The sequence below is a fragment of the Hetaerina americana genome, unplaced genomic scaffold (genome assembly GCF_022747635.1).
Source record: "Hetaerina americana unplaced genomic scaffold, ioHetAmer1.1.p SCAF_144, whole genome shotgun sequence".
Lineage (NCBI taxonomy): Eukaryota > Metazoa > Arthropoda > Insecta > Odonata > Calopterygidae > Hetaerina > Hetaerina americana.
In genome coordinates, this window is record NW_027286559.1 from 485,778 (window position 1) to 512,699 (window position 26,922).

Below are 26,922 nucleotides of genomic sequence, written 5' to 3' on the forward strand. Positions count from 1 at the left end.
CGGAACGAAGCGCCCTCCCGGTGCAGGAACCGAACTCAAAGAGGGATCCGAGAGCGATCAAACTCGCTTTGCCCCTTCTCCTGAAGTCCTAGAAGAGGAGGAAGAGTCGATTCCACAGAGGGCCACGCGAATGGAGACACGACTGGGAAACGAAACCCGGTTTACGGACGCAATTCCGGAGAAGGAAAAGGGTCACTCGTTGAGGATTCGTTAAGGCAGCAGAGAGAGGAGACTGAGGTCTAGTCGTCGGAATACCCCGAATCGAAACGATTATATCCGGCTTAGTTAGCGGTGGGTGGGGAAACCCTTCGCAGGAAGAGAGACCTGTTGAACCCCTCCAGGGTCCTCTTTGTGTGGGCATGGGTCCCACTCAATTCCTTAACGTCCAACTCTTTTAGAAATTCCCTGCACGGCCTTCACGACCACCGAAGACTGCAAACTCGAGCCCAACCCAGTGTGCAGGTCTAGTAGGTGGTCTCCACTTGGGTCGGACCCTTGTGGATACTCCGCTAGGGTTCCATGGTTGCCGTCATAACTCGAGAATCTGTGACAGATATACGTAGGTTCATTTTCTTAAAGTGAATCTTGACACTATGTTCAAAATTAAGGATTTCGGAACATTTTTAAGAAATATTGTATTATTCACAAAACTCTAGACTTATGACACGGCAAATTTTACATTATTTCGGGTTTTGCTGCATTAGTCATTCCTGATTACGGCAGTTTTGTCATCGTCACTTTGATCTGACCACGGTATCTGGATCAGTGGCGCAGCCGTACTGTTTCCTGTACTGCTTTCAACACATAAACAATGAACGCGATTAAACCCACGGTAATGCAGACTTCATCAGCTGCAAGCCGCGGAAGCCTTCGCGAAAGCATATCATGACATTTATCAATATGCACATTAACTGAATGCTTTTCATTCTAATATTTGAGAACAATTTTGGCAATGTATATTAAGTATTTTACGCTAATAAATATTTAAATCTACCACTTAATCCGTCCAATTTGTGTTTAGGGGAGGGCGACTCATTTAATGAAGACTATCCTAATAAAATAAGCAGTCATTTCCAACAGAGTATAGGTGTCTCAATCGGACTTGACACGAATTCAATATTTATTTCCTTTTTCTAAATTATTTTTCAAACCTGACTCAACCTCTAATGAATTTCATATAATATGACGATGCATATTACATAAAATTATGATTTTCTCAGTTTCTGGAGCCGTTTTGACTTCGCAGCCCGTGAGCCCGGGTTCGAATCCTTGAGCCAACAAATCTTTTCAGTGGTATCCCAATCCCTACTTGAGATGCTTTATCGAGAACACTTTAAATGAGTACGCCGTCCGCGTGATCATTGGACAACTTGATTTAACCTGGAAATGACGATCACCGCGATGTGAGCTTAATCCTTACAATGCAGGAGAACTATGACTGTAGAACTCGCCTTGCTAAATAAGAGAAAACATATTTTCGAGACTCGGTGTATCGTCGAGAGAAAGGTCTGTGAGAATTCCAGCCGGTCTAGCCTATCCTCCTCTCTGGAGGATTCATTTTCCAACTGAGAAGGGGTTATCCTTTTACGTGGGGTGCTGATGTCAGTCATTCGTGGGCATGGGGGCTTCCTTTTATTGGTTTACTCAGGTCGGTGGTATAAACTCCTGGGAGGACACTGTTCCTTCATTCATTCTTTTTCGTTTAGCCGGGCAACCACATCATCCTTGGATTCAGCAGTAATCAGAGATTAATTGGAGATTCAGTAGTCGGCAAATATTATCAAAGATACACTTCATCTACATCTACATAATACCCCGCAAGCCGCCGCAAGGGCGTGTGGCGGGGGGTGTTAGGTCACCAACCGTAAAAAGGAAAAATACCACATGCAAAAAAACAACACGGAAAATTACACCCACAGCAGCGCACACACTCATGCAAAAATCCCTTCATCCAACACTCATGCAAACACATATACCGCAAAACAACTAAAAACTGCACCCCAGGATGCAGCACGAAAGGCATCCTACAACACGCAAGCCAGGACACAACAAGCAAGAAATTGAAACACTTGCCAAATACTTGCTCTGTAGTTCTCCATGCGAGGACCAAAATTCGTAACATCTTCGCAGTATTCGTCGAGCATTTTCCTTTCAAAGTTTAATCGGCAGAGAATCGTATGATTCACCTAGTTACCGCACATTATCCCAGCTATGTTCGCAACGCGTTATCCTCGAGAAACCCTCTCTCGACTTTAATGTGTTTTGGCATTTTAAATGCAATTTACTTTGATATGTTTAGATTCTTCCGACTTTAAAAGCATTCTTTTCGATCGATGTTTAACAGTCTAGGATTAAAGCCCGTTGACCTCCGTCTCTTCTTAGAGATGCAGTGTTCCTCATTCTGTCGTTCCGCTCATCTAGTCCCTTTCTTCACTCGATTCAGCGGACGTTTCTCAAGAAATATTCCCCACCTTAATTCTCGAGTGTTCGTGCATCCCTTTTGAAGAACTTCACCTTTGACTTGAACGCCACTCCATTCGCATTGCCCTCTCCGCTCATACTCGAATCAGTGTCCTCCAAGCCGCAGCACAGGCCCTAAGGCAGCTACCTCGCTTGCGTCCTTTACCCTTGATAGCTCGCAGTTGCGTGATGCCACAAGACCAACGTCAGCGCATCTGCTAATCTCTTCTTTCTCCAATGGTGCACGTCCTAAGGGGTGCCGATAGAGAGCGACAGTGGCGCTTGATTGGTGGCCGCCGAACCCTGGAGGGAGGCGGGGGTGCGATCCATGAACACTACACGATGGTCAACCGCCGCGATGGCGTGTGGCAGGAGGGTTTCACGACCCAGACAAAGTCTGTAAAGGGGATGCATCGGTATTAATGTGTGTGTAAGTCTCCATTTTGGGATGGCCGCGCAATTTGAAGGGAAAATGAGTCCTTGAGTGCTTACAATCGACTGCATTTTGGTGTAGTACTACGCGTGTTCAATGCACCGTCGGACAAAAGCGAACGATGCAAGTTCACTGCAACTGAAACCCGACGGGAGATCTGGAAGAAGCCCGATCTGGGCTGCTTTCAGCACAAAGAATGAGTGGCCTGTAGTTTTCACATCTTAGCCATTATTCCATCACTCGTCGTGAAAAATTATTTTGCTCTATCGCCGTATTCCTGATTCCTATAACGTACACAATTAGCCTTTTAATCTTTGCCAAAGGTGCTGCAAAAGTTGATAAGGGCTTCCAAATGGAGTTCGTGGGTTCGATTATCAATGGTCTGACTTGGTCCCAGTAGAATAGTTGGCGACAGATTCGTTCTTTTTGACGAAACGCGTTTCTGTTTTTGCTTTTTTTATCCGGTCGCAATGTCGGGGTGTGTCATAGATTATTTGTATTATTTTTGAAACGATCGCATAAACTGTGTATAAACTTCAGCTGACGATAGAAATAGGGATGGAAATATAGAATTGAAGGCGAGCCATTACTTGGATTTAAGGAAGAGGATACGGAGATGCCACGAGTATTTCTGTACGGTGAAGAGTTGTGGACTCAATAAAAAACTGAAGAAAATAGGGAGAAGGCTTTCGATATATGTTTGTCGGGGCAATTGTGAGAAGATAATACCGATTTCTTGGTGCCATTCTAGACAACCAGCTCACTTTTCAGCCGCACCTCGACTTTTGCCGTCAGAAGGCAATGGTCGCAAGGAGCCGTCTCGGCTGCCTTTCCTCCGTGATTTCTCCTCCGGGTCACGTCGACAGGATGCGACTTTACAGGTCGATCATTCTCCCGCAGTTTCTGTACGCTTGCCCCGTGTTTGCCATCCGGAAAACGCTCTGGCGTCACCTTGAAACCATCCAAAAAAAGGCTGTTCGATCGTTACTCCAAGTGAGTCGTTTCACTAGGATGGCCGACGTGCGAGCGGCGCATTAACTCCCATCAGTCGCGGAGTTTATTCGCTCGCAGGTCGCGTCTTTCAAATCCCGCCTCGAACCGTCTGGAAATCCGTAGCTACCATCTGGGACTACGATCCCGGAGAGAGACACACTTATACACTGCCTAAAGATATTACTCGCCTATGAGTCTTTTCTATGTCTTTTAATGTTAAATTTTCTTCACAGTATTAAGCCGCTTCACGGCCGGACGGATCTCTTCCTCCGTCCTCTAAGTTATTTTAGTATCATTTTATCCGCTTCACGGTCCTGCTGTCACCCGCTTCCTCAAGCCCAAGTGTAATATCCCGCTGTGGGAAATGGGCGACCCTCGCCTCCGCTTCCTTTTTGTACCGCTCTATGCTCAGAGTGTGCCGGTGGGCAGTTAGTGCTGTCAGTGACCTTTTTTTTTCTTTTTTCTAAAAAGCCGTTCCCTGTCTGCTTTCCTTTCTTGTTAGATTAAGAATTCATATTTTATTCCTAGTTTTAAGTTTCACTTTCTCGCAAACCACACATTTCCACCTCAGTCATGTTTCTTTCTTCAATGCCATGCGTTTCTTATGTGCAATGACCGGTAAAGGTGGGATTTCACTCAACGGGACGGTTTATAATTGCCCGCTTGGGCAGTCAATGAACTTTGGTTGTTGTTGAAGAGCCATGATGCTGGATGACCCGAAATGGGGTCACGGTGAGATGAAGAGTACGGCAGAGGAAAGGTGGCAGTGGAGGAGGAGGAAGTGGCGAGTGGGTAGTGATCCCACTTCAGAAGGAGACGACCATTGATGTGAGGCTTGATGAGTCTTGGGATTGAAAAGAATATCGTTCTTTGTTTATTGAAATGCTCGGTTAAAACTTAAAGAATACAATAAAAAACACGACGTCATCCCTTCATGGTGGAAATCGCCAACTTAATTGAACCAACACATAATAACAGGGTGTATCGCTGACGGTGTGATAAATTTGAATGAGAGGGGAGAAAGGGATATTGTAGAGGGTAAGGGGCGAATGCTCTGGACTCGAGTCCCCTTGTAGCATCCACGCACTTCCGTCGGAACCGATTTCGACGGAAACCCAGGCGAGAAATTCATTAAGGCGCCGCGGGAATCAAGCTGGGGAGAATCGCTTAAAGGAAACCGCATGCCTGGGAGTGGATGATTCTCTCATCAGTGAGTAAGGATTCGTGTTTATGCAATGACGGCAGTATCTACAGCAGCGAAGCGAGTTTTCCCGGAGAGAACGTAGGGAAGTGTCCAAGGAAAAGGATTAGGAATATAATCACTCAACCTTTCGACTTTTTACTTGCCAATTGTATCAGTTTTTTCATATGCTAGCCGTGCGTCAGGGAGTTTTTTCACAAATAATGGAAACAGTGATCGCATTTAATTGAGCAAGAATAAAAACGAAACTCTATTGAACAAATCGTATCCAGTGACGATCGAACAGACTGATACATTTTATAAATGGGTGGCAAAAAATCAGATGTTTTTTACCATTCCATTTTTGTGCTACCGCTATCTCTACATGTAAAGACGATTTTGACGGGATTTCCCAGATTCTGTTTTGTTTCCCATGACTTCATACTCTCCGCTTTTTGTGAGCGTTGGCCTCCGGTGAAATCCCTTAAAAAAACATCCGGAAATCAATAGGCATTGAACCTTTTAATTGTTGCTGTTTGCAGTTGGCAAACATTGAAGTCTGGGTATTCATTTAATTTATTGTTTCCAGTTCTGCGTTAGGTGACGTTGCACTAGCCATACGAACCGTATTTTTGCATTGAATCGAATTTGAATAAAATTGAAAAATTGCATTGAATAAATTATAGTCATTCTAGGAAACATCTTTGCATAATCCCCGTACTACACAGCGATTCAGCGTCGCGTAACTAAGGCATTACAACTCTGACCTTCAAAGGAAGGCGGACAAAGATATTCTTAACCGGCACGAGTGATATTTTCATGTAAAATGTAAAGGAGAAATGTCCAACGAAGACCTGAATATGTACTTTCAATATTTTACCTCAGGTTAAAACGACTTGCATTGAACTTACGGACTTAATAAAAAATTATTTCGAGTTTTCTCCTGAAACACGGAACTAAAAAGGAAATAGATTCAATGTCTTGTTTGATTTATTCTATTCTCTATAAAAATACCCATTTCAATTTCTGTGTTTTAAAAATATGTATGTATGTACTCCTAGATTTCAGCCCAGTGCCTAGCCAAGCACCACGGGGAACTACGCCACCATTTTCTTGAAATCCTTATGGTCATAATTCCTATTTTCATGATTCAGAAGTACTGCAGAAGTAAGATAAAAAAGTGCCGACGGTAAACTGATGACATAAATCAAATTTGAAAAATATGTTACCGATTCCATGACATATAGATCATATTTAGAATTTTTCCCCTGAGTAACTTGAGAGTAGCATATCGGGGTCCCGAATTGCATGCACTATCTGGTCCATCTGAGAGCATTTTGAAAAGGCGTGACGTACAAATAAATATTTGATGAAGTTTTCTCGGGTCTTCCACTGGGTCAGGGGTTCCATATTGGCATACTTTAAAAATCATTTTTCGGCGACGTTTTCTTTTATTATTTCTATCTGGTATAACATACTCTCATGCCACATTTCGGATTCGCGGTCCATCGAGAAGTGGTTCAGGGAGACGCGACGGCCAGATGGAACACCAGTAAGATAAAATTTCGACTGGGCAATCGAAAGAGACTAATCAATAAATCAAAATTAGGAGTCTGACTTATTCCTTGCTCATGAATTGGGTCAGAAAATCATTTTCTATCCCTCTCTATCTCTTTTTCTTTGGGAGTGACGAACTTCTCTTCCTCTGGGGGACACCATGAAACCTCGTGGCTGGAAATTTCGGCGTATTCCTCACCCTTCCTTCCCCCCCCCCCCGCACTCCCCCCCCGTCTCTCATCACTCCACCCTGCATCCAGGCCACCCCTCGACCCCCCCCCCGACTCACTCACCCCCCTCCCTCTTATTCATTCAATATCGTCCCTCTTCCTCCCCACCTCCCTTATTCTGTGCATCTGGACTGATCTCGAAGAGGTAGATTCCGAAGGTTTTCTTTTGTTTATCATTCGCCTTCTTCGGCCATTAAATAAAAAGAGATGCCCCCCTTATCCCTCGTAAGCTCCCGCTGACTCAATTCTAATATTGTTTTCACCTCTAGTCACTCTTCTCCCTCATTTGGCGCCAGTGTACACGAGGCGACTTGTTTTCGTTCCGTGGCGCGGTGACGTGTCCTGGTCGTCTTGGGTTTTCTATATCACTTATATTACGATCGAAGTTTGAAATTTGCGCCGTGGTTTAATGAAGAATTTATTTGTTTGATAGAATTTAAACTATAAGCGACCAAAAGTGGAGATATATTTTCAAACTATTGCATTATTTCATCGTTAACTGTTCAATTAGGAGTTTTGATGTGTTATTCCGACGGAGTCGGTCAGGTGAACAGTCTGCCCATCCGCTAACCCGAAGTTCGTGGTTTTGAGCTATTGCCTAGAACATGGCTGTCATTGTTAGCTCTCGCGAATCTGCCCATGATATGCCTAATGGCGATTCGAGCTAATTCTAATTCAAAAGGCCATCAGATACGCCCCGAGAGCAAAAGATGGAAATAAAATGAATCCTTACAGCAGTGCGGAATGTGCATTATTGAGACGAGAGAGGTGTTCCTCCTTGGGGCTTTCCTCAAGTCATTGAAACTTCTCAGGACTGCCTGCTGCGTGGGAGCGTGGTCCGCTTGAGAGGGCGTCTTTGTTTGCATTGATGCTCAAAGTTATCATTAATTCAGTGACGACAGAAGTGATTTGTCGAATTAATTCATACCCTAATTAACAAAAATAAAACGCCACAGCACCAGGTGAAGGGAAAACCAGACTAAGAGGCTCTTTTTGCAAGAGGTAGTCAATTAGAAACGTATCAATGATTCAAGTTTGAATTCGGCACCAAGATGCTTCTTTTATCCTCGATTTACATTGGACGAGTAGTCTAGCCGACTAGAGAAAATAATGCATATGTAATTAGGAGGTATATTTCTACTACTTATTCCTCAGAATTGGTATAAATTATAAGAATCGACCAGGCAATTAATAGTTGTAAAATTTGTGTGATGTTTAACTAACTTGAAAAATCATAATTTGGGTCTTTGTAATCGTTAACAGCCAATATGTTGGCCGAGTACGCGTTGCATCATGTTAGAGGCAACAAATAATCAACCCATCAAATGTATCTAGCTCTGATCACAGCACTGACGTCAATATTTTGTTGAATAATCTCTACCGCCCTCTCGATTTCACAGTTTTTTTAATGTTTCAAGCAATCATATTACTACACATGGATGTGGATAATCAGATATTCAATTTTTGCGTCAAAGGAAATCAAAAGATTAAAAAATAACCCAAGAAATTTTATTTTCCGCACTCATATTAATTTCTTCACTTCATTTCATTGACGCCCATCATGTTTGATCCATAAGTTAAGAACTGGTTAGCATTAGTTTTATCCGCAGGTTTCTTACGATGTAAATTAGTTTTAATGAGAAATTTAGTGCAAAATGTTCGGTTCTGAGATTTATATGGTATTCAAGGACCTTTGCGACTCAATGGATATCCATATTTAAGGATATGGGCTGGGAACTAGCGTTTATAAGTTACGAAGATTCTTAGATATGCTATCGCTTCGCTTCCCCAGATCAATAATTTATCGTAGCAACCGTTTCTCTAACTCCGCCTCAAAACTTTCGCCAATTCGACTCTGTCTCGTGCGACGCCTCCTTTAATTTATGTTTGCTTCCGTTCAGAGCCAAGAAAAATGGACCCGTTGGAGGCAAAACGGACAGCGCCCTCATTCAAGTATGGCTCGATCGATGGACGCCAGTGAATAATAATGATAACTATTATTATTATTCATATGAAACATAACCATTATTATTATTATTAATATTACAGAAAACAGTGATAATTTCACCGTGGGATCAAATGGTGGCACAATTGGCTTTAAGGTCAATTTTTATACAGAAATGAGATTAAAAAAATCAAAACACGATGGCACATTGAATATGACTGAATAATAATTTTATTATTTACCACTAAGAAACCTGCGTACAAGTGTGCATCTTTTAATCGGTTTTCAATGCACCCCAGTGTTTTTGGAAGTGGATTTAGTATTTTTTTGCATGAGCGTTCCATTCTCTATTAAAAGTGGAACATTTTATCCGGTCCGTTCTCATTTAAATTCCGTCATTGTCCGCCGCGGTCAAAAAACCCGTGGCGCCATCACTCGAGCTTATTTGAGCAACCATTGCATTTCTATCATCAATCTCCCCGTACGTGCCACCAGTCAGTAAATACGTGTCCTCTGTATCTGTAATAAACAAAAGTGAGAATCCCCGTGTATCCTTCGTCGATCGTGTGATAAAATTATAGTTTATCTTCGCTCAGCCATAAGAGACACTCATTATAACTCATCTGATGTGATATTTTTGGCCTCGGCGAAAATGTCATATTTCTCTTTTAATCTTTGTCATGCGCGATGCTGAAATTGCTTCTATTAAGGCAAGCTCAAAATCCCACAAATTCATTTTATATGAAGTAATGTTCGCCGCTATCCTATAAACAATGCCTGATTATTCTTGGTATTTCATGTTGTGGGCCAACTTGAGGTGGATGGGAAACTGAGTTGGAAGATTTAGATTAATTTTTTACCGATCGGTTTTTCCATTTTACGCAATGTTCACTTAATCCAAACACACTGGCTCTCTCGTGGTTAAGAGAGATACAATTCCGGATGTGGTTATCTCGGTTACGTACGTACGCAGTTTCTCTAGTCATTTTAAACCATAATTATTTATTTATGGTTTAAATTAAGTCATTACGTGGTAAAATATGGATAATAAAATTCAAGGTCACAATCCATTCCTAAATCAAAGGGCATACGCTTTAAAAATTAATCTTAAAAACAAATTGTAAAATGAATAGTTTGAGCATATATTGAGTGAAAAGCGTATTTTAAACTGACGAATACTCCCGTAAAGGTGAAACCAAACATATATTGTATTCTACATCTACATAATACCCCGCAAGCCGCCGCAAGGGTGTGTGGCGGGGGGTGTTAGGTCACCAACCGTAAAAAGGAAAAATACCACCTGCAAAAAAACAACATCGTGGAAAATTACGCCCACAGCAGCGCACACACTCATGCAAAAATCCCTTCATCCAATACTCATGCAAACACATATACCGCAAAACAACTAAATTATTAATCAAAATAGCGTAAAAATTGCATGCCTTATCAAAATGTAAAATCAAATTCAAATCAAGGACGGTGGCATGGTTTACATTGGTTAATGCTAAGAAAGGCGGGAGGAGGACATTCGAAAATGGACGAGTGATGTGTTCCAAGTATTTTAATCCAAGTATGATAAGAGCACACCTGAGCGGTGTGCGCAAAAGTTCACAGCATTTCTAAAAGGGCAGTGCGTCCGGCCGCCATTATCCGAAGTGATATTCTTTCACAGCACGTATTTCAGTTCGCTCCGGTGTGAATTATAGGCCTCAAATCTCGCAAAACTCAAAAAAGTGCATTCTTCCGAATGGATGTCGGTTCTGGACGACCTCTGCTAACCAGCCCGCGAGCCCTGAATGTCTACTAACGGGAAGGGCCGAAACGTACGAGGAGCCGTCGCTGCGGAAGTCCAAGTAGCACCCGAGGTCTCAATTTCCTCGCGGAAATGATCGTTGCGCTCAGAAAGAAAAGACAGAACTGCCGCCGCAAAGTACGGGCACTCAGTTCTCTCGTCAGCTGCTGTTAAGAAGAGCCCGCGAAAAATGTGGGGTAAGGCCCAACTGCAGTGTATGCACGGGCATGAAATCCTTAGGGAATCTCCATTCTTTCCCCAAGAGTCACGTGATGCAAGCAATAATACATGTCGAGTTCGAATTCAAATTGCTAAAAACGCACCCGTGCCTCGAGTCCTTCGTGGTGATTGTGGTACGTGACTCCTTAGTCACGAATAAAGATTAGCTCTCCAAGCAAAGCACTCCGTGGATAGTAAAAACACCACTTAACTTTGAGAAATGCTCCCGCACGGGCTGAGTGCGCCTCGAGATTTAGGAGACACCGAAGGTCGAGACACCCTGCAGGGAGAGAGAAAGGATTGCCTTGGTGGAGAGGGGGTGGGGAGGAAGGCACGGGCATGGACGTGTGGATCATTCGGGTCCGGTGGTGGCCGATGGACGACGTGAATTGGAAAGCGACGGAAAGAACACACCCTTCGGGAGTCCTGCCTTCTACACACTTCGCAATTCTATTCTACAAATATCGGCGCAGCATCAATTCAATTCGCGAATGATTATGTCGTAATTGGTACTCTGCCGGTTACATTAAATCCAACCGTTCATTGGAGTCATTTGCGAAAAGTAAACTTTTAAACTGCGCACACTTTTCTTGCGCGAGTCTTCCATTTTCGGGAGACGCGTGGCATACGTGTGTGGGGCTCGTCCTTCGGCTCTTTCGGTCAATCTCACGGAACGGATTACAAATCGAGTATTTAAGTTAAGGCCGTCGATTGTTCTCTAAATCCCCGTCTCGGGAAAAGAGCCAAAGACTTATTTTTCTTGCAAAAATCAAGGTGTTTACCCAAGGAACGGAGAGGTTCCTCAAAACCTTAACATACACATAAAGAGGATAAGGAGAGGAGAGGTGGGACGGAAATGGACGAGGAGAGCGTCTAGGGATGCGGAAAATGAATGGACCGACCCCTCTTCAGCCGAGGAATGAATGGCATTGGCTGGGCAGGCTCGATGGGGCCAAAGGCCTCATTGCTCTCGGGTGCAATTGCATGCTCGCGCTAATCCGTGAAATAAGGAGCGTTGGTTCAAGATACCAGTGCGTATTCGGATGAATGTTGCCTCCACAATCTGAAGTCTTCCCTTTTCCGCTCTCGGGAATCTCGACCCTGAACATAACCCGGGATCGAACCTTTTCTACTTTATCCTTCCGTTTGTATTTTTTAAATAATATTCTCTTTTGACTGGAGTAAGAAAGACGGAACTGAGGAAAGAAATATTCACTTTAAAGACTGAGGCAACATATTGTGATCCAAGAAAGTCAATTGGCTTGGCCTAAATTTGAGGCCGGATGTTCCGATCACCACTCGACTATGAAATTCACAAGTAATCCATCATGTTTCAAAGGAAAACTGCAGAAATATCAATTGAAGATGTATACTTAAAATAGATATAAGATGATATATTGATGGGTAATTTAAAAGAGGAGGAAAGAGAAAGGAAAATATAGATATTAGTTAAGGAACGTTAGTTTGTAGTTAGATTTGGAAGAATAGGGGTGGTCAGTAGCTGAAGGCTGCATTACAGGAGGATAAGTGGTGATTGATTAATTTTTAATGTCTTTATAGGTAGAAAATCGAACCTAAGAGAGCCGAAGCTGTTTGTCTCCCAACCGTATTTTTCCCAAGCCAATAAAGGCAAAATATCACTTAACATCACATACTACAGTTCGCTCAACATTCATCGCACGGCTTTAAGTGCTAAATTTTCCACTTGCCTACTAAATTTGTATGAATAAAACGATAAGGTTCATGTTTACATTAACACATCTAAGCCTTCAACTCATTTATTTGCGACACATAGACGTGTTTTGGAGGGAATAGTATACCCGGCATCGAAGAATTATGAGGACGATACGTTCTATCTACGTACAACTTGTTAAAGAACGTCCAAACTGTGAGCGCCTGCCTCCGACTGGTGTAAAAGCAAAGGTGTGATTCTACGGAGCTCCATCATCTCGACAGTGGACTTCGTAGGATCTCCGAATGATTGGAGCTCCACAGATTGAAATCAGCGAGTGTGTATTATTTTCAAATCGCCAGGACTAAAAAAACCAAGTATGAAGCAGTATTGCTTTAGGTTGGGCTAAGATAATATATTATTAAAAAGCCTTAGAGCATAAATTTAAGTATGATTTTTAACGCGATTATACTATAAAATTCTAATACTTTTCTGGAACGGCGCCGAAAAAGGGAAAAAGGAAAACCACACGCGTAAAATCGAGAGTCTCTGTCGTCGGGTCCCTAAAGGCCACCGCCGTCCTTCCTAGGCGATGATGCAAACGCTCGCCTCGATCCGACTCGACCGCTATTACTTCCCCACCGCCGTCCTTCCGAGTGAAGGTCATGTTTTTAATCGTGGAGCCGAGAATCCGCAAGGGATCCGCACACCACCCGGGAGCGGGCTCCCCCGAGGACATCGGAGGAGTCGCCACCAGCCGCTACAGTGCAGAGCACGGGAAATATATTGCTATCGCCTCTTCCGTTATTTACGTTTCGGTAACCATCGCGGGTCAGCTTTCAGTCAAGCTCATTTTTGTTCCTTTGCGTCCCGTATTTGGAATTCTCGAACAGAAAGTAAATGCATAGGCAGGTTACTCCGGTTACGTTCGCCCTCACCCCCTCGATTTGCCTTATGCCATCTTTAACCGCGAATGTTGGTGAAAGGCGAGGTTACGTAAAGCTATTAGCCTAGATAAACAACGTAAAAAATCTCTGCTCATAGCCAGCAAAAGAATCCATCAAAAAAAAGGGCAGTTGGTTCCATGAAAACCCCCGCCGATTTCAGAGTAATTTACGCATCCTCGATAGCTCAACGTTTAGAGCATCAGCCCTGCAAGTCCGTGGTTCAACTCCCCGTCAAGGAAACTTTTTGACTATTGTGATCTGCTCAATTTCACCTTCCCCAATGTATATATATATATATATATATATATATATATATATATATATATATATATATATATATATATATATATATACACACACACATTCAAACCCGAAATCCCGCCAAACGGCGAACAAATACTTATTTACATAGAAATAGATATAAGAAAAGGGATAGGAACACACATGAAGGACGAACACAGGAGAGGGGGGGAAGGCGGAATCAAGCAGACAGCAAACGTTAACAGCAGACATTGAATAGTTGTACTTCCATCTCTTTGGAGCACACTTAATTATTCCAAGACCATTGTCATGAATTGCCGAGGAGGCAATGGAATGAGTTTCGCCCCGCCTCGATCCTGGCATCAACTGCAACACTCGCACCACTTGAGGTAACGCGCGCTAATTAGTTAATTGCCTGCTCCGTGGTGCTTAATGAGGCGTGATTTCTGACCTTCAGAGCGGTCGCTGCCCAGCTGAGTGTGCCCACCCACCGCGAGGGGCATTTCCGAGCGATTGGGATGCCAAACGGTTCGAAAAAATTTCGTTCATAATTCAGCGAGGGGGGTCGGGGGGAATAGGATTAACCACGGAGGAAGCCGTTGGTCGGGAGTGGATCTCCGCTTCGGCGGGAAAGCGAAAATGACCTTTCCAGGAAAACTTGAGCCGAGGCTTGGGGAATGGCGCGGTGGAGGGAGGGTGAGAAGGTTTTGGATTTGGGGAGGGGAGGGGGCCTGGCTGGCACAACCAGCTGGGATCGGAATGTTTCGGGAACTCGGAAGCCAATCAACCCTTCCGAACCCAGAAAAGATTCGATGGGGAGGGGGGGGGCTTTCGTTGGAGCCCTACAGTACAGCCTGAGAAGTATTTTATTTTGTATTGGGAATATTTTTTTCTGATCACCCTGCCTCCTTACTTTTTTACGATGCATTTCTCGCCGTAGTAGACTACAATAAAAATGATATTGGTGTTACTTGTTCGTTTTAGTGGCCTCGATACGACGCGAGTTCTCGCACCAGAACTACGGGGAAACATGAGTTCAATCCTTGATTTGGTCTCTTGAGTGTAACTCTTCTTTTTGTCTTTCCTTGCCTATTACGAAGCTTACATCTACATAATACCCCGCAAGCCGCCTCAAGGGCGTGAGGCGGGGGGTGTTAGGTCACCAACCGTGAAAAGGAACAATACCACATGCAAAACAACAACGTGGAAAATTACACCCACAGCAGCGCACACACTCATGCAAAAATCCCTTCATCCAACACTCATGCAAACACATATACCGCAAAACAACTACGAGGGTCATCCGGAAAGTAGTACCCGTTCGTGAAATAAAGACACAAAAGTAAATATTAACAAACATAAAAAATTTTATTTGAAAGAGGATACTTTAAACTACTTCTCAACATAATCTCCAAGCAAATTAAGGCATTTGTCATAACGTGTGACAAGTTTCTGTATTCCTGCTGCATAGTCCTTCGCCGCCAGCTCTTTTGATATACGCGAGGGACCCATCTTGCACAAATTTTTGCATAATGCAGATGGTGTTTAACAATTTCATGAACAATTGTTCGAGAAACATTGGGAAAATGCTCACAGATGTCATCAATTGTGACGCGCCGATCGTTCCTCACGAATTCGTCAACTGAGCTCACCAGTTGGTCTGTAATGACAGACGGTCTCCCCGAACGCTCATCGTCGTGTGTGTTCCCCCTCCCCATGTTGAAGTTGCGACACCACCGCCGAACAGACGACTCGTCCCTTACATTGTCTCCATACACCTCCTTTAATTGGCGATGAATATCACATGGGCGAACGTTTCTTGCATTGAGGAATTTAATCACTGCCCTCACTTCACAACTGGCGGCGTTCTCAATTTTTTTAAACATTGTAAACAATCACAGAAACAACACAGGCAATGCTAGCGTCACGCAACTTGGCTCAGAGAAGGCAGACAAGCCACTGAAGCTATCTGACCTCGTTCAGCGGCTACTCGCGTCGTCAGCACTTCATGCGGCACGAACGGGTACTACTTTCCGGATGACCCTCGTAAAAACTGCACCCCGTGATGCAGCACGAAAGCCATCCCACAACACGCAAGCCAGGACACAACAAGCAAGAATGTGAAACATCACTACCACGTGAACATGCCCCACGAAACACTCTACCCCCCGAAGAGACTGTAAAAGGCAGGGTTAGGAGAAGGATCATTCATTTTGAGTCTGCCGGTCATATTCGTCCTTAAGGAGTAAGACATTCAAAAATCTTTCCCAGTCATCTTAGAACATATGTAATAATTGAAAAGCTTCGGTACAAATGCTATGCTGCGTAATAAATTTGGTACGGATGATAATGAATTGCTTAAAAAGCCGAGATCTGATGTCAACTGTATCGAGAGATATGTAATCTCCTCTCCCCGTAGTCAATGCAGGGGTTGATCGAGGAATGCTCTCGACTAGACGTTCTTTGTGGGAAAGAGTGATGCGGTCAAGGTCCACAAAGTCCAAGGGCGTTTACACAGATACGACGAGTGGTTTGGAATTTTAAAATGATTGGAAGTTTTTGAATCCCTATCATATTCATCTGTAGGGGTGTGTATAAAAATCCCTTTCCAATTACATACATACGCGTATCTTAATGCGTTGAGATGATAGCATAATCTACTGGACTTAAATAGGATAAATAAAGGACTAAAAATTAAGGCTATATGGTGTTTTAGAGATAAATATTTTATTATACGTTGAAACGTGCTTCTGATAACCATTTCTCAAAAGTACGAGTCAGTTTTCTAGTTCTTCTTATTTGCTGATATAACCCCTTCCTTAGCAACAAATCTCTCTGAAAACCACGATGGATATTTTTTATTTTCTTTATAACCCTTTTTATGGGACTATGAAATTGACTTGTATCTCAGAGAATCGAAACACATAAGGTTCGTTTCTCTTCTCGCGTGAGATGAATTTTTCACCAAGGACCTCTCTCTTTTTATTTTAGTGGTCTATTCTGCCTGCATGGCCTGCGGTTTGAACAATGCCCTCGGTTTATTAAGTGAGCTAAAGTGTTCTGCTCGCAAGATATACTTATAGGGGGATCTGAAATAGGGAGGCCATGGGTACCACGCAGTCTATTTTTCGCCACAATGAAATTCAAAATTAACATCCTAATTGTAAACTAATTTTGAATATCTGCTATCCCTCGAGATAGCCCTGCCACATCAACACTGAAGAACCCTGGTCATTTCACCTGCCCCGGGACACTGAAATGTTACCAGTGACCCCGCTATCATCCTCTCTCATATCAACCAAACCATTGATGTCAGATCGAGAACATTTTTAGTCTCACTTAGAGGGAAAAAAATCATTGCGCAGGTAATTGAAACGTTTTATGCCGTTCATGACCATCATCGGACTCCATGTTCGCAAATTTCCAGGGCTTTTTAACTGGCTGGTAAGAGTATCTTCTAGGAACGGATATGTCTCCTTGCTACTCGATGGATACATATTCCCTTCCCCGGTTGTTTCTCGCGAATACAAATGTCTGTCCAGCGGACACATTTTATACGCCTCTAGAACGCATTTAATGATCAAATAAATTCTGATAATCTTTCATCAGTGTCCCCTTGAGTGTGAGGAGTATATTATGTCGGAAGCGGGAAATTAGAATGCTGTGGGACAGAGCGCCACGCCAAGCGTTGTATCAACCTTCGGCTGGCAGCTTAAGTGATCTGATTAGGGGGGGGGGAACACCGGGAATCGAAGGATATGGTGTGAGTGATGTTTATGATGAGCTTCGGGTCATCGAGCGTGCATTTATCGATGTCTCGCCCGATTTGATTTTTCGTTTTCCGATTTTTTTTGCTGCCGTAAAAATACGAAACGGGGTTAAAACACGTCAGCACTGGCGTTCCGAGCGGTAACGATTGTTATCGGTGAGTGAAACGAAATGTAGAGGCGCTGCTTTCCAGCGTTTTTCGATGCTCTCTTTCTGGGAACTCGCCCCATAGAAAAAAGGAGACGAAAGACAAAAGCGTATTTTTTGGACGGTTCCCGAAATTGCAATAGGTTCTTTGCACTCTCATGCCCCGCAAACCCGCTCTACTTTCAATTATGCCTTTTATCGCACGAATAAAATCCGTGCTGATCTCCGTAAGGATTTTCATTCCTTAACTTCCTAAAAAATTCTATTTTTCATAACTTTACGCATTTCATGAGCTCTAATGTTATTCAAGGGTCATCATAAATGCACACCAAGTGCACTACGCATAATTTCAAAACATTGAAGAGGGTTGAAATCATACAGACATTTTCGGGTCATGAAGAGAGTTCGCTCCTCTTTCCTTCTTTAATTAGCAACGGTGTAAACATCATGAAATCAACCGATCAGAATTTGTAAACCTGGAGAAGTTAGATGGAAAAAGCAAATTGAATCAATCTTCCGCGCTTCGCCTAGTTCTCAGCTGAGTCAACTGAAAATCTGGCTGCACGCTATAGCATAATCGTGAATAAGTTACGCAACAATAAGTAACTTGAATGACGAGCAATAATTAGAGAGGCCATTATCCTCAATCGACGTCAGCGCTCGATCGCCCTCGACATTTAATGGATACGGAATTGGGAGAGCAGTAAACGAGATCTAGAAATGTTAAAAGGCGGTCAATCAAAAGCGGAGAAAAGATTGGCACGCCGAATTCTGTGGACGATGAATCATAAGATTATGGTTGTGTATTTTCAAACAGAGAAATTAAACTACTTGGCCGTATCAGGAGTTCAAATCAATTTAACGATGGTAGTGATTGAATGGATCATGAAAGGGGAAACTGCGGAGGAGGAGTTACAAGAGGAAAATAGAGGGCTATATCAGCGCAAGGAATAAAAAGATTCGTAGATACTTAATACAGCTTGGATGATTGCTCTAAGCCATTTTTTTAATAGCGATGATATGCATACTAGATTAAGTATAGGGAGCATAAATATACATTGGAATGGCTAAGATGATAATAGGATGCATATAAAAAAATGTGTACTGTTCACATAACACTTTTTTATGCTGTACCACATTATATGCACATCTTATTGAACTCACAGATTTGATAAATGCATTGAAAGACGTACAATTATTCTAAAACTTCACCGAGAAACTAAGAATTGTGCAATTTTCCACCAAGAGGTAGTGTGGCCAGTGCTGAAATTTCTATTCGACAAATCTTGAGATAATAGACAAAGTAGATATTAGAATGGATCTAGCACGTTGAGTTAAGTTATAAATAAAATAATAGTGAAAAATTTGGCTTTTATTAGTTTTGCATGACTCGGAAAGACAATTTAATAAGCGTATATTGTAAGCTTTTGAGACGAGGTTGTGGAGAAGGGCGAAAAAGGCAAAAAGCAAACGAGGAAGTGTCCGGGCACGTTCGGGAAAGGGAGAAGGTGGTTGGGTGATACTCAAAGAAGATGCAGCAAGTGGTTTGGGATATAATGAGTGAGTGTCAATGGTGTGTTGGCGACTGCGATGGTGGGGAGGGGGAATGCTAGTTAGGTCGAGGGAGGAAAAAAGTGTTTGGAGTTTAAAATTCGTTCATTGCAGTGCTGAGTATAACGGTGCTCAGCGACAGTTAGGTGAGGCTTAGAAGTGCAGTTAGTTTCCACTTCCATGAAATTCTACCTTGGACCACTATTTAATGCCTGAAGGAATAGTAAAAAATACAAATCATTCAGAAAGAATTATAAGTTAGAAAAAAGCTTCCTGTTGAATTGTGGAGATATACGACATGGGAGGAACAAGAGCTTCTGAAGAACCTGTCCCAATAAGACCCCCGTGGAAGTTTGATCCGAATTCAATGAAATGGACGAAGGTGAAGCTGGGTGTGGAAATCCCTTCCTGGGAAATCCTCCGTGGAGAACGTGAAAGGGTCTCACGCGACTTACAAAAGCTGACTGTCGAGAGTATGCGGCGAGGCCGGGAACCGTGGAATGCGAGGGCTGTTAGGTCATATGTCTCAGCAAGATCCTTAAAGGTTTCTGGGGTAGTTATACCCGAGCGGTCACGTGATCTTTATCCCCCCTAATTCTCTCTTCCCGGGCCCTTCCATTAGTCCCAATTTTCCCTCCCTCCCGCGTATTTCAATGCCGCAGTCCTTGGCTTGACCCATAAACATCCGTGGAGTATAACGAGCGAAGTTAGGGGAATCGAAAAAAGATAAAATGAACACGATAAGTAAAATGTTTAACTTTTCAACTCGATCTCAACTACACTCTCCAAGTTTAGCAATTTTCCTGAATATTCCGAAAGCTTCCTCTGTATGACTCGTAGGTGATTGTAGTCATTTAGATTTACAATTATGGATCTACGCTACAGATTTCGAAGAAATGTAATGATGGCAAAGAGAGATCCTTTAAATGATGCCGAGAGAAGTCAATGTGAGCGTGAGGATATTTCATTTTCTCGATCGCTTGGATCGCTTTTCTCGTGCGTTGTGATGAACAAGAGGGCAATAAGAACATTAGTGGAAGTATCCAGAGAGTTTAAAAGGCCCAAGCCCTGATTCCTAATTATTTTTAACATCAGTGTCGGTAAATCTCGTGTATATCACTGTTAAGGCTTGAATACCAGCTCAATTTCTGAGGAGAATATGGAACATTCCCTTTTCAGGTATGTCTAACATTTCATCTGCTGTCCAATTTCATGTTTATCACTGAGAAAATTATTCATATCCACATGCTTTGAAAATATGGTTCACTTGACTGATGCAAAAATCCTTGCTCAACTGTCGTTTCGTTTTATCGTCCTAGTCTACCCATTTCGATTCTTCGTGACTTATCTTGCGCAATATCCACCGATACGGATATCCCTCATTATTGCAAAGCCGCCATTTGTTTAATGTTGCTCATTGAAAACAGGCTTATTTTGAACTTTCTCCTCATAGTTACTCGTATCTTGTCCATTACAGGTTCCTCCCAGTATTTCTCCCATTTACGGCGGATATTCTACATATTAATTGAGAATTCTTATTCCATCGTAAAACTGTATTGCTATACATTTGTATTCGCTATTCTTTTATTCCGTGCGCACTCGGTTTTTAAATAGTTGTGAAAAAAATTTAAAATGATGCCATATTCGTAATCTTTTTCAAGTCATTCAAGATTTCATGGGCATTGGTGAACAAATCCATTCAAATGATGTCTTTTATAAGGATACACAAACGGCCGACGAAGGAAGATTACTAGAAAGAAGCGAATGCACCATATCTTTCAGCCGACGTGAGTTTGGGAAGCTGGGAAAGTTCCGTTATATTCAACCTCATTCCACTACCTTAAGGCAGGCGGAAATATTCAAAGTGTTGTGAGAGGTAAAAACCAATTTAATGATCCAACTCCACTAGTTGTTTTCCATCCAACTATTTTAATCAAGATCTTCACCTACCCCGATAATGATGCTTAAACCCCTTTCACTCGTTTAGTCTTTCGACGTGAATTCCTGCGCTGCGCGGTCTCCCGCTTAACATCCAAGTAAAGCGTGTCGTTCATATTTACGGGGTTTGAGGTTTGTTTGGGCATTGAGTGAAATTTAATCAGTGTAAACGGTGGCTCGCGGAATTTGGAAGAATTTATGATTGAAATCACGAATGAGCCATTATTATCACCACGTATATAGCCTGTTTGCCCGTGAGGACAATTCAAGGTGGCCATCCATATGAAAACATTTAATAGCTTTAGTCGCTCAGTTTGATCACATGACTTGTACTATTTGGATGATTACTAAATATTCATCGGCCTCTACTATTTTCCAAACTTCATTCGTCAAATATATATGATACAATCAATATGAGTATAATAAAGTTGATCTATCTTCCTGAATATTTCCCTTCATGTGGGCGAATGGAAAATTCTGAGATATATCATAGCATTGCAATTTAATGTGCAGTGAATTAATAATTATCCAACAAAATCAGATGCATAAATGGAATTGCACCGTAACTATTGCTGGAAACAGTGAAAGAGTTGTATAATTACATACATACACTGATATGGTTAAATATTGACAGAGAAATGAGTACATATATCGATAGTATTCGTTCATTTGATATACCCCTTCACTATTCTAAGGAGTGTTGCTGCATTTATATCTGAATGCATCGGGAAAAGTTAGATCAAGATAATAAAATCTTGTAATAATCACCTTTGCGATTTCCCAGGTGAAATTTTTCACAGCTGAAAAATTATTTTGTTCATAAAATCATAATTAATTATATAGTTTAGCATTGATTATTCTTGACTATTTTGGACATTAAGTAATGATTGATTTTTTTATAGGGCAACTATGCAAAGTTCCTCAAGACTCTTCATGCTGAGCAAGTGGCAAAATTACAAGCAAAGAACCAATATGAATGTGAGTTACTGGAAGACATTCGGACTTTTGTTGTAAAAAGATCTGCCATCGAAAGAAGTTATGCCGAGGTAACAAGATTTTTTTAAAACATTCGTAATTTTCCACTATCATTGTCGTACTATTAATCGGTAGTTTTGTCAGCAAATGCATGCTTTAAATGATTAATATATCTTTGATTAGACATGATGGATAAATTTATTGCTTTACATCCAGTTATGTAATTTAATAATACTAAATACCCAAAGCATAATATTTTTTTTCATTTAGGCACTGTTGAAGATTTCATCTGTTTATTTAAATAAAAAGATACCTAATGTACCAGACATAAAAGGGGATGGCGGAGAAGAAAAATGGTGGGTTTAACTCATAAATAAGTTTTCACTTCTTTGATTTTTCCTCCTCTTTTCCTCTTGAAGCAATCGGTACAAAATTCTCACATTGTAAGAATTATTTAGCCAAAGTTCAGTGTTATATATTTCAAGGGTTTATTTTGACTTGATCGTTTGATGTGCCTCAGGAACATGTGGAGTGTATGGAGAACAGTGCTGGAAGAAAATGAGAGGCTATCTAGAGCCCGGTTAGCAGCGGTCGAGGTGTTCCAGCAGCAGGTTGCAGATGATGCGAAAGTCTTGCGGCAACATAAAATATCGAATTCGAAAAAAGTGAGTTTCATTGACATTAGTCAGCAAATAAACTGTAAAAACTGTTCACATTTCTTTTGGCATAAACTGCTTACAAAAGTCACTTTCCATCAAAATGGTTTGTTTTTTTCCAAGTAGTTAAATTAATTAATGTTCTAAAAATGGTTCAATTTTATTTACCATTACTGAAATGTGTAATTTCGCATTTTTTGCTGCAGTGTCTGGATCAATTAGCAATTGTTCAAAAGGAGCTACAGTTATGTGTGCAAGAGCTGGATAAAAATAAAAAAGTATATTTTGATGAAGAACATTGTGCCCATGATGTTAGAGACCGTGCAAAGGACATTGAAGAGAAGTATGTTGAGGATGTTTTTATGTTTTAATCTCATAAATTTATTAGATAAAAATCAAATAATTGGTGGGGTAGGAAGATGTTTTCAATTTTCCACAAGGAATTAATCTTCAATAACTAACCAAAATAATTCATATGTAAGGTTGTTATGACAATCCTTTTAGATTTCTTAAGTAGCCATTATTGTAAAAATTAGCCTTTATCAGTAAAAAATTCTTTTATTACATCAAATGGAATGCAAGCTTGTAATTTTGATTTGAGTTTAAAATGGCAAAAGTACTTATCTGGTATAGTACTTATGGATTAATAGATTCAACCCATACCTTATATAAAATAGTACTGAAGGTTTCTGGTAACTTGACTCTCTTCTGTAAAAGTGCATTTTTATGGCGCTCAGTGGTTCAGATAATCTGAAAAAATGAACTAATGGCAAGCTGGTTACCTGCTCAGCTGAAGGAAAAAATTATTTATGAAAACTCAGTTATTTTTTCATCTCTAAATAATTATTTATGTCATAAAGGAGATTCATTTACTTTCAAATGACTGTTCCTAATTAAGAATGGCATTTTGTTTTTGAAATTTGCATTGTTGTCAATTTTGTAATCAAATTTCCTGATAGGTCATGACTGTCCATTTCCTAAAAAAATTATGAATCCTAAAAAATCCTTTAGTCTTAAAAAATTAAAAAAAAGTCATTTGGTCAGTACAATTAATATTTAGCATTTCTGATGCTTACATTATCCATTTCATCCAGTCAAATTAGATGTTTTTAGCCCACAATTTAATAATGATTTTGACATTTGATGGTAGTATACTCTCAAGTTTACATTTCTACTTATCATAGCCAAATATTTAAACACAAATAGTAAAGACAGAAACAAACTATTTTTCCAGTGAATAGTGCTACATAGCAATACAAATGTGTATAAAAGTTGTTAATAATTTTTTTTGCTGATTCTCTTTTCCATATTTTCTTTGTGTAAGACTGAAGAAAAAGAAAGGGTCATTTTTCCAATCCATCACTTCATTACAAAAGAATAGTGCTAAAGTAAGTAACCTATGGCTTCTTTTTGAAATGTTTATTCCAATACAAATCCAGTCAAACAAATTCTATTTCAATAACATCAATTGTTAGCTGAGCTATTAATTTAAAACATTCTGTGAAAGTGTCTTGTGAAAATGTTATGCAAAAATTGTTGGAAATAAGTGAGATTTATTTGAGACTGATTTCATGTGGAGTTAACGTAAAAAGTATGATAATTTTATGCCACCTTAAATGAAAAATGTTTAAATGAATACCTAGTATATTTAATTATCTAATAATAATAATTCAATATTTTGAATCTCACCATAGAGCCTAAAATGGTGAAACTTATGATAGTAATCAGAGACATATCTTTTATTCATTTTACAAACTATGATTTTCAATATTTGATTGAGATGTTCAATAAACTCCAAAATTTACTGTGTAATTCTTTCCCCTTTATGGTATGATTCAAAAAGTGCGGTGTCAGAGGGCAAACCCAATTTTGGCATTTTTTTAAGTTTGCAATTACTTTTCAATGCAACAACCAATATGCATATTAGCAGATAACTTTGTTAAAAGTTACTGTTGCGGAATCTCCTTCAGTTTCTCGGAATTTGCAATTACTTGTTGAGTTTTGATAAATGTCATCATCTAAATCTGTTGGGTGCAATTGTAACTAGGAGTTAACATTGCAGTGGGTTTTCTGTGACAAACTTCTTGCTACTGTTTTAGATTTCATCAAAAAGAGATGCATCGGATCAAAAATCTACAGGAGCCAGGAATGATTACCTTCTGTCACTTGCTGCAACGAACGCTCACCAAAATAGATATTTTGTAGTTGACTTGCAAAATGCCATAACTGTAAGTTCCAACAAAATAATTAGAGTGGAAAATAATTCCATTCACATTAAAAATATGAATCACACCAACCCTAAATGTTGCCCTATTCCTTTATTCATATAGACTATGGAAGCTGGTGTTTATGAAAGAGTAGCAGAATATCTCACCTTAATTGGGAGAACAGAACTTTTAACGTGCCATGCAATGCAGACATCTTATGGTCGCATTAAAGATCAAGCAATGCAGGTATGACTAGGACTAGCTAAGGATCATTTTTCTCTATGATTGGTAAACCTAATTAAATTTTTTAACTCTGTATTTTTGGGGAATTTCAGTTCAATTTCCATGTGAATTCTCTTTTCCTGCTCAACTAATTTTATTTTGAACTGAATATGATAATGTTGCCATTATGTCACCCAACAGTGTCCTGAATTGTGCATAGATATAGAATTATTTCATTATTGCCTTTCATGTAAAGACTGTTGATAGTGAGCTACAAATCCGTGGTGTCCTTGATTCAGTTCTACTTTCAGTTGAACTGACACAACATGATTAATTAAATTAGAATAATTACATATTTTCGAATTGTTGTGAGCCACTCCTTATAAGTGATTTTCTTTCCTATCTTTTCCAGTTAACCAGGGATTATAATATTCAGTGTTTATACTTGTTTTCACCATCATTAAAGCAACATATACAATACCAGTTTGAGCCTTGTGATGATGACCCTGTTAGTACAGTTACACCTTTGGAAACTGGAGGTTCATCGAGTGGTGATACAGCCGGCCTGGCTAAAGAAGCTCGTCGCTGGGCAACACGAATTGGCAGGGAAACAACTACTTTACGGGAAGGAATAAGGAAACTGAATGCATTGCAAGCTCTCAGAGATTCTGGACAAAAGGTTAATGCTGACTTCTTGATTTCACTGCTTGGAATATAATGCATTTAAATCTAACTTGTGTCCTTTATGTGCTCATTGCAAAAAATGCTAAGTTTTACTTGGAGTAAATTAATGAATTTAATATTTAGTTTTCAGTTTTGCCTTGCAGCCTATTTGCAGTTTATCTTGCTACATTTAGTTCATTAATGGTATTACATACTTTTCTTCCTCAATTGTAAGCATCAACTTAAGAATGTTATTAATATATCTACTTATGTAATGGAGTATGACTTCTGGTATGGGTTTCAACTGCACAAACCATGCACCAGCATTCATTTACTAACTCTTTTGTTTTTATCCATTTAGACTGACCCCAATGACCCCAATGGACCAGATCTAGACACCAAAATAGATGACTTAAGACAATCATTAAGGAGGTCGGAGGTTAGTGGGCTGATTTTCATAACTGTGGTTGCATACTCGGTAGCTTGAGTAAACACCAGAATCTTTTTATAACTAAGTGATTTCTAATACTTTTCATGATTCCTTGGTGTCATGATTCCTAATTGTGTAGTTACATTGTTGACTATTTGTTACAGACTGCAAAAATGAAAGCCGAAGCAAGAATAGAATGTCTGCGTGCCGGGGGCGTGAATGTGGATGAATGGCTGCAAGATGTGGAGTCCCTTGGAGTCCTAGAAATACCTCGATCCGCCAGCTCACTCTCTGTTAGAACTGATGCCACTGGGGTAAGTTTCCCATGAAATTAAGTGATTTCTATTAAGTGAGTTCCACATGAAAACAGAGCAAAATAATAATTTTAAATTTCAATCTGTAAATGGTAAATAAATGTGACCAATAGGAATAATTAATTGGTTATAAAAATCTTCAATCATTTGGCTAGGGTAAAATTCCACAACCTTTTTTTCCCCGCATATTTATCAATTAGGTAATTTATTATGAAAATTGAATCGTGATAAAAAATGGACAAAAATTTTAACAACACCATTACTGTCCTTTGCAATGTTTGTCAAGTGCTAATAATTATTGTCACATAGAAATATCACTGACTTCAAGGTTGGGCAGTAAAGGCATTTAAAAAGTTGGTGAT

The 26,922-nt window shown here is 40.5% G+C and overlaps 1 protein-coding gene across 3 annotated transcripts in view; it reads left to right on the plus strand.

Annotated features, from left to right (window-relative positions):
* nwk (nervous wreck) overlaps positions 1-26,922 on the plus strand; it is a 265,155-nt gene that overhangs the window by 204,243 nt on the left and 33,990 nt on the right. For all 3 annotated transcript variants that reach the window (XM_071583676.1, XM_071583678.1, XM_071583677.1), the window contains 10 exons: positions 21,996-22,139; positions 22,339-22,424; positions 22,589-22,733; positions 22,931-23,067; positions 24,049-24,112; positions 24,824-24,952; positions 25,055-25,177; positions 25,566-25,832; positions 26,178-26,255; positions 26,411-26,560. In XM_071583676.1, coding sequence (XP_071439777.1) covers positions 21,996-22,139; positions 22,339-22,424; positions 22,589-22,733; positions 22,931-23,067; positions 24,049-24,112; positions 24,824-24,952; positions 25,055-25,177; positions 25,566-25,832; positions 26,178-26,255; positions 26,411-26,560 — 1,323 coding nt within the window. The remainder of the gene's footprint in view (positions 1-21,995; positions 22,140-22,338; positions 22,425-22,588; positions 22,734-22,930; positions 23,068-24,048; positions 24,113-24,823; positions 24,953-25,054; positions 25,178-25,565; positions 25,833-26,177; positions 26,256-26,410; positions 26,561-26,922) is intronic.